This window comes from Lactuca sativa, chromosome 9 (genome assembly GCF_002870075.4).
Source record: "Lactuca sativa cultivar Salinas chromosome 9, Lsat_Salinas_v11, whole genome shotgun sequence".
In the NCBI taxonomy this organism is placed as follows: domain Eukaryota; kingdom Viridiplantae; phylum Streptophyta; class Magnoliopsida; order Asterales; family Asteraceae; genus Lactuca; species Lactuca sativa.
In genome coordinates, this window is record NC_056631.2 from 43,771,832 (window position 1) to 43,780,955 (window position 9,124).

Below are 9,124 nucleotides of genomic sequence, written 5' to 3' on the forward strand. Positions count from 1 at the left end.
ATAGTCCGCATAATTTGCACTTAGCTCCATCCCGCTTCCAGACTTTTTAACCAGCACCCAAATTTCATGGATTGTCACTTCCATCCCTTCATATTCTAGTAGCTTAACATAATATATCCCGTAGTTGGTGTTTGTGAATGCTTTTTAAAATGACTTATTAACTTATTGATTTTTTTTCTTCAAAAAACCAATAAATTAAAATAGTGTTTGACTTTTTCAAAAGTTCTTTTCAATTGGCTTTTTGGTAAAGACAAAATGTAGAACTTTTAAATAATTAGTGATTCCTGATTTTTTCAAAAAGTCAATAATGATTTTTCTCAAAAGTATTTTTGAGGTTAAAAAACACTCCCAAGCACTCCCTTGTTCAAATGTCTACACAAAACCAAACTAAGTTACTATTATATCATATACATTAATGCTATTCTAAGTTAACCTAACACAAATGGAAAAATGTTAGACTTTTCAACATAAGGTTACCGAGGTCAACGGATGAGGGAGGGGCTCATTTAAAGAAAATGGAAGAAAAGAATTGACAAGGATAGGATAAGTACGAACGGAAGGAAAAATACTTGTTGGGAGTTGGGGAGGTTATCAATTAAAGTTTCTATGTATAGGAAAAACTTCAATATTCTTTGTAAAACCTATTATGTTGCTATACACATAATAGTTAAATCTTGATTATTATTTTTAAAACCTATTATGTTGCTATACACATAATAGTTAGAACTTCAATATTATTTTTAAATCCTAACAATCAAATTAAAAAATAAGGCAAACATAGATTATATCACAATTTTTGATATACATAAAACAAAAATAAGCATGGTAATTCGAATTCCAATTTCCAAGTACCAGGTATGGTCACGTGTACAACCGTACGTGGCAATAAAAAAAATATATATATATATATGGAAACTAAAATCCTGAAGAGTCAATGGCCGTGTTTTGGACTCAATACTGTTGAAAACTGGTGTACCAAAAAATACTTGGCAAATTGAGGGAAAGTACATAGCAAAGAAATCTTGAGTTAGACTTTGATACGCGAAGGGTAGTCATCCGACGACTATGAATTCAATCAAACAGAAATCATTCAGATATTTCCTTCTTATCTGATTTAGATATCTGGGTTTGATTCAGTTCTGTTGATGAAATCGAGATGGGTCTATTAATCAAGTTTTGATCTTTGAAACTCGAGTTAATTTCTTGGTAAATCTTCAATCTTTTTTCACTACTACAGCTTGTATGATTTTAGGATCATCTTCTTATTCAAGAACCCCAATAAAGTATCGGTTTCCGAGTTTCCTCTAAATCAGATTTTTCCTCATGGGTTTACTTAGATTTTAATTACATTTTGCTGTCGGTCTAGTTTAAGAACCCTATTTTGAGTAAAAAAGGGCATTCGTATTGGGCTATTCTGGATATTGGGCGTCTTTTAGATCAGATTTCGCTTGACGGTGTACCGATTTCTCCCCATTTTGGTGTTGAATTATTTCAATTAGCCCTAATTCGAAAAGGGTTCCCGATTTAGCCTAATTATCTGATTCTAAGAGCTGGAATTAGAATCTAATCACGCATTTCCTGTTGAATGGAAGCACCAAATTCGTAAGTGATTGTGTGTGAAAATCGGATTCTGTTTTTGAAATTTGATGAGATGGAGGAAAATGCAGCTGCTTTGCATACTGCTAAGAATTCGGTTCAGGCATTGGGTAAAGGCTTTGATGTAAATTTTGACACAAGGTTGCTATACTGTAAGGGAGTTGCAGGGTCTAAAGTTGTGGAGATTGATGAAGAACACAAAAGGGATCTTTGGTTATATGATAACTTGGTTGTGCCAAATGTCTCAAGGGATATAGAGAGTTATCAGGAACCAATTAATCGTAATAGTTCTGGTGTTTGCAATTATCATGAGGTATATCATTCATTCATCATGCCTAACTTTTTTTTTCTTTCACTTTTGCATATTATAAAATCTTTGTCTGCTTAAACTTCAACGTGGTTTTAATTTTTTTTCTTAAATAACGTTATCAAAATTTAAGTTCAATTGTAGTTATTTGAATTGTAGAAGTCTAAATTGAACCTTAGGGGGTGATTAATCCGACGGATCCCGTGTGATTCCGTCGGAATTGGAATTCAATTACATTCCAAATCCATGGAATTCAATTCCCAGTATTTTTTTTCCTTGTTGTATATACTAAATTTTCTTACGTTTTGTTAACTAACTATTTGATTGCAGATGGTTGAGTATTTTAACAAGAGAGCCAATCTATCAGGCAATGTTCCTCTTGGTAGTTTCAATGCTGCATTTAGTTTCACGGGTTCAAAACATCTTGATGCTGCAAACACAAAGACACTTTGTACAGATGGTTATTTCATCCCACTTGCTAAATTTGAAATCACAAAGTCATCTTTAATATTACAAGAAAGTGTTAAACGAGCAGTGCCCACATCGTGGGACCCACCAGCCTTAGCAAGGTATACCCCTTCTTGTATTATGTACAAAAATCTAATTAGTTTTGACCTAACATTGCCACTAATGGTTCTTTTATTGTTTTTTTCATGATAGTTTTATCGAGAATTTTGGAACACATGTAATCACATCTGTCACAATCGGTGGTAAAGATGTTATATATGTTAAACAACATCTATCATCACCTTTGTCAACTGTAGAAATAAAAAACTACGTTCAAGATATAGGAAACCATAGATTCTGCAACACCGAAAACCTAACCGATTCTGGTCTTTTGAGATACAAGGAAAAGGTCAGTTTCCTATTTTCCCATTTTTCTTATAACATATTGTATCAGGCATATGTGCCTCATCTATATTGTATGAGGCAGAATGTGCCCCATACATACTGTATGAGGCTCAATGTGCCTCGTACATATTGTATGAGACACATGTAATTTGCCTGATATGAGGCACCATGTGCCTCATATAATATATCTTTTATGAGGCACATTGTGCCTGATACATATTGTATAAGGCACAATATGTCTCTGTCTCATACATATTGTATGAAGGCACAATGTGCCTCAGACATACTGTATGAGACACCATTTGTTTCATACATACTGTATTAAGGCACCATGTGCCTAATACATACTGTATGTATGAAGGCATTTGAAAGGCACTATGTGCTTGAGACATACCGTATGAGGCACAATGTGCTTGATTCATAAGACAAGGGACATTTAGATGCTTATGTTGTTATTTTATTATCATTATTTTTTTTGAAGTTGTGACTTGATATGATTATGGTTTTTTGGTGGCAATTTGGTAAATTTTTTGTTATGATAGGGTGGTGATCCGTCATTGTTTAGTAGCCAAGGCATATATCCTCAACCCACAAATGCACCGTCACTCGGTGGAAATGCAAAGGAAGTATGTAAGACTGTATGCTTTGTGCTTTTTCTTTCACATGAATATAAATATTGGGAATAAATTGAAAATTATATATATATATATATATATATATATATATATATATATATATATATATATATATATATTCCTGACAAGTGTTATATAATACAGTTTGTATTTTTAGAACCGGAAGAAAGAAAAGAGAACAACGAAAACTGAAGTGGCCTGTGTTTCTTTTAGTTGATAGAAATTAGAAGATCTTGTCTTAGATTTAAACATATCTATACTAGAAGAATCTTTAAACTTTTTGTATTAATCAAAATCTGAAACTATATCTAAAACATAATTTAGATTAATGATTAAATTTTTTTTTTCCTTATGCAGGATGTAACGGTTATTTTCAGAAGAAGAGGAGGAGATGATCTGGAGCAAAGCCATACTCAATGGGAGAAAACCGTAAAATACTCTCCAGATGTCATCAGCATGTCATTCATTCCCATTACTTCTCTTCTTGAAGGATTACCCGGAAAAGACCATTTGACCCGTGCTATTGCTCTCTACCTTGAATGTAAGCCACCTTACCTTCGAAGGGCATTTTCGTCTTTTACACAAACAATAAATCAACCGTCATTCCCTGTCCCACCTTCTTCCTACTTTTTGTGTCAGACAAAAAGCCACACTGTCACCATCACTGTCACTGTCTGCTATTACTAATCTTTTTTTGTATATTTGGCGCGCAGACAAACCTCAGGTAGAAGAACTAAGATACTTTCTAGAGTTCCAGGTGGCACGAGTGTGGGCCCCGTTACAAGATCGGCTTCCAGGTCATCAAAGAAAGGAACCTGTTTGTCCATCTTTACAATTTAGCATGATGGGCCAAAAGCTTTACGTTTCTCAAGATCAGGTATTCACTTCTCATAGTTTTCTTATTACTTACTTTTTTTTTTTAAACTATAAACATTAATATGCAACAAATAAATTACATTCCTATAATTAATTTATAGATATCCGTGGGGCGTAAGCCAGTAACGGGGATCCGATTATGCTTAGAAGGATCAAAACACAACCGATTAACCATTCATCTTCAACACCTCCAATCACTCCCAAAAATCCTTAGACCATATTGGGACACACATGTAGCCATCGGTGCACCCAAGTGGCTAGGACCCGAGGAGCAAGACAGCCGATGGTTTGAACCCGTGAAGTGGAAAAACTTCTCACATGTCAGCTCCGCACCAATCGAAAGCCCAGAAGCTGCTTTCATTGGTGACTCGTGTGGGGTCCACATAGTCACTGGGGCCCAGCTTGGTGTTTGGGATTTCGGGTCTAGAAATGTTCTTTTCATGAAACTTTTATATTCATGGTTGCCCGGGTGCACCATTCGAAGATCTTTGTGGGACCACACTCCCAATAATGCTACTGGATCGAGCCTGGGCTTGGGCTCGAGCCCAGGCTCGAGCAGTAGTAATAAGTTGGCTAAGTTTGTTGATATGGCGGAGATGAGTAAAGGGGCGGTGGATCCGCCAGGGCATTGGGTGGTTACTGGTGGCAAGCTTGGGGTTGAGAAAGGGAAAATTGTATTGAGAGTTAAGTATTCTCTGTTGAACTATTGAGTGTGGTTGTTTGTGTTGGGAAAGCTACCGGGCCGGGTCGGGTCGAGTTTGGTCGGGCCGGGTCATGGGTGTTTTTTTTTTTTTTTTTTTTTTTTTTTTTTTTTTTTTTTTAGAGTTTGTAGAAAATTTGGAAATGTTTGGTTATAAAATTGCGTATTGTGGATGGATGGTTGATTTGTGCAATATCGGTTTTGTTTTAGGATTGTAAATCGGAAAGTGTAGCTTAAAGTCGGTAAGTTTCATGTTTGTTTTGGGTAAATCACATTTTAAAAAGTCATGGGGTCGAAATGAAGTAAAGTAAATAATAATGTTACTATAGCAAAGATGTTCGATGGAACATATTTAAAAAATCATTTATTTGTTTATCATTTAATATTAAAAAAAAAAAAATTCATTTTTATCATTGAATTGAACCGTTCGATAGTCGTTGTAACACATATTTGTTGAATGTCAATGTGACATTCAACTATGGTTTAGTTTTGGATGCTAACTAATTCAACCATTTCTTTAAATTAAACATTGTGGATGCTTAGATTGAATGATCGGTTATGATATATATATATATATATATATATATATATATATATATATATATATATATATATATATATATATATATATATATATATATATATATATATATATATATATATATATATATATATATATATATATATATATATATATATATATATATATATATATATATATATATATATATATATATATATATATATATATATATATATATATATATATAGTGTTTGGCGAAACAATTAAACTAGCCGATAAAACTAGGTTTTTAAAAATCTTATTGAGATAATTTATTGATAAACTCAGGGTCTTTCAAGAATATTTTCAAATATACTTTTATATATTCATTAAGCTAATTTCTTTTATATCATTTTACATATATCATCGTGCTTGTTAAATAATTTACTAAACATTTTTACTCTATAAATCAACTACATTAGACAAAAACTATATTTCAACTATCATGCTAACACAAGTACCTTAGTCCATTCCATTTACTCATTTTAATTGTTATTAGCCTTGTCTTTTCTAGGTCTGTTGAAGAAATTACCTGATACTCGATTATCTGACCCGGCTCGTTTTGAATTCAGGTAATTCGGGTTAGGTAATTTGGGTATTGGGTATATATTTTCGGGTATTCGGGTTGCCTGATTTTTTTAGACCGGATATACAGTAAATGTATAGGGTTTCGGGTATACCCAAAATATCCGATTTATTTAAAAAATAAAGAGTCCTTTGGGTAGTATCCGTACTTATCCATATGTTGTTTACAACTTTATCCTCATTCCCGATCATTGATTTCAAAAATAAAAAAACCCTTGTCTATTTCTTGAGTCTTCCATCGAAGTATCGAACCTTATGAAGACAAAGAGAGGTCTCCAATAGACTTCAAACTTAACTCAACTCGTCATCACCGGTCGTCAAGTTGTCACCAACACTCACCGATTTAGACTTCAAACTTCAAAATAAGTGATTTTCTTGTAAATGATTTCGAAAATAGGGTTTGCATTTTGTTTTCTTGTAAATGGTATTATTTTTGTGAAAGATTACTTGATATCTAAAGTATTATTGACTAAAAAATCTCAATGTTCATAATTTGAGTAACTTCGTTTATGTCTCATTTGTTTATATAAATAAGACTAATAGTGCATGACATATTTACTTCATTACATTTATTTCGGATAATACCCGAATTACCAAAACCCGACCTACTACCCGAATTAGCCAAACCCGAATTTAATTTGGGTCCGGTAATGAGTATTTTTTAACATGAAAAACCAGAATTACCCGACCCAAATTACCCGAAACCCAAAAATTTTACCCGATCAATACCCTGGTCTTGTCTATGCATCTTATCATGATTCCAAAATCCCTATAACAACACTTGAAACATATATTCTCCCACTTTCAATTATTTTAACAACTTTTAGTATACAATTATATATAATACAAACAAGATTCAATGCTTTTTTTCAACATCACTAGTAACACATAAATCCCCTCTTTTATTTTAATCTTAATGGGATTTCAATTATAGTTTTGTTGGTTCAAAAATTTTCATATTGGCCACCTTGAAACGTCTGCCCAAACTGCCAACCAGCAGGCACCACGTTATAGCTGGTGACTGTTCTTCCGTCACCTGCCGTTACCCTAAAAGAGAGGCGTTGACCATCAAGATACGAGTTGCTTTGCCAATTTTGACCCCAGTTTCTGGTCATCCTTTGCCACCCTGTTTTCGACCCTTTGATTGAAACCCCATGAATATCTCCTGCACCTCCGACGTTGGTTATCAAAACCAAGTTAAAGTAAGAGTGACCATTAATGGTGAACCTCATCCCTCCTCTCTTTACACATGGTACCCTGAAATACGCTTATCAAATTATAAAAATATATAAAAAAAGACTCGATTATTTTACGTTATGCACAGTTACTGGTGTGTTATTGTACCTTCTGTACGCAACAGGGACTATTCCGGCGCGATACTGTGCGATCTTTAAGAAAGCAGGCTGTGACAGATCGAAGTGGCGGAGCGGTGGGTTGCACCACCCGCCGTTGTCATTAGCAAGGGCGTAATTTGGTGGGCAATAGTTGGTGGCGGTGATGGTGATGATTCCATGAAGACACCATTTTGGGTCGTCGATACACCGCAGTTGGTAGCAGGAACCGCAGCTCTGGCCGTTGTTGAAGAGGGTGGTGCTCAACGCCGCCGTATTTGTGCCGTAGCCGTCGCTGTAAAGATTGCCGTACCCGCATGCACCACCTGCGTATTAAATTTGGTCACAGAAAAGTGAGTCATGAGTCCACTAAGCCAGCTAATTGCTAAACCCTAGGAGGTTGGTTGCCACCCATGCAACAATACAACCGTGTCTCACAATAAATATGGATTATATATCCATATTTCATATAGTAACATGAGTAGAAATAAGGTCCCCACAAATGGAGAAATAAAATGTACGTATAAAATGGTTTAAAGTTTAAATTAATAAAATAAGTTTTTTCTAGTAGGTAAGACGAAAAAAAATCATTCAACTGAACTTACCATTACCATTAAGTGTTTCAAAGCCAATCAAATTAGGGAAGATCCTAAATTCATATTGAAAGATCATATACTTTGATGCAATCTTTAATCTATAATTCGTACTTTCACAACAATTGTGTAATTTTAAGTGTATCTTAGACGTTATAATTGTAATCAATGAAAAATATAAATCGATATAATACAAAATGAAACTCTGGACCATAGATTATATATTAATTATAAACAAAAATGTGGCATGAAGCATAATTTACACATCAAATAACAAGTGCCCATCTTAATTTGTCTCCAATGACCTCAATGAGTTTGTCCTTCATGATCTTGATTATTCAAAGGGTATGTAAGCATTAATTTGTCAATTAAAAGTCGATTAAAAAAGCCCTTAGGGTTCTAATAAACACAAAATCATATGTACAATGTAAATGCAGATACAGGAAAACGTACCCATGGTACCAGAAGCATCCTCACCACCGTAGAAAGTTGCATGAGCCTTTTGCCAACCCCCTTTATTGGCATGGATGGTGTGGAGAGACAAGAGCATGATGGTTAAAAGGAAGAGAATAGCCATGATTTGCATGAACAAATTTACAATGGGAGAGATGGTTTGAAAGACAGGAGAGAGATAATGAAGGTATAAATAGGGAAGTGAGTGAAGGTTGTGCATGTAATGGAATCACGGTTGAAGGCGGCAAAAAGCCCAATAATTCAATTCAAATCATATGCATCCATGCATCCTATGCCTTTGACTTAATTGAACTCAAATCATGACTTTTTTTAGTCACAAGTAAACTCTATTGTGAAATAAAAACTGTTGTTTTTGTTTGTTGACAAATCAAATAATTAGTTAAATGTGTGGCTAGCGTGTTCTTGTTTATGATTATTACTTGATTTAAAGGTTCAATACTTAGTTGTAAATAATCATATTAATATTATCATTAAGAAAACCATATTTAAAAAAAAAACTTATGTACCTTTTTTTTATCTATTACTTTTTAAAAATTTCAATTTTTTCACACAAATGACATCATCAAGAAAATTTGTTAGAAATAAATCAAAACACTATAACCATTATAGGTTG

General features: G+C 33.9%; 2 protein-coding genes across 2 annotated transcripts; one reads left to right on the top strand and one right to left on the bottom strand.

Annotated features, from left to right (window-relative positions):
* Positions 1–935: 935 nt before the first annotated feature.
* Positions 936–5,077, top strand: LOC111898215 (MACPF domain-containing protein CAD1). The gene is made up of 7 exons (XM_023894141.2): positions 936–1,909; positions 2,234–2,472; positions 2,564–2,759; positions 3,298–3,381; positions 3,748–3,931; positions 4,104–4,267; positions 4,368–5,077. Exons 1-7 carry the CDS (start codon positions 1,652–1,654, stop codon positions 4,974–4,976), a joined length of 1,734 nt encoding a protein of 577 aa, XP_023749909.1. The 5' UTR covers positions 936–1,651; the 3' UTR covers positions 4,977–5,077.
* A 1,817-nt stretch (positions 5,078–6,894) lies between these two features.
* LOC111898216 (expansin-A4) lies at positions 6,895–8,660 on the bottom strand. Its single transcript, XM_023894142.2, has 3 exons — positions 8,491–8,660; positions 7,458–7,770; positions 6,895–7,370 (listed from the first exon to the last, which is right to left on the bottom strand). Exons 1-3 carry the CDS (start codon positions 8,621–8,623, stop codon positions 7,058–7,060), a joined length of 759 nt encoding a protein of 252 aa, XP_023749910.1. The 5' UTR covers positions 8,624–8,660; the 3' UTR covers positions 6,895–7,057.
* Positions 8,661–9,124: the final 464 nt, after the last annotated feature.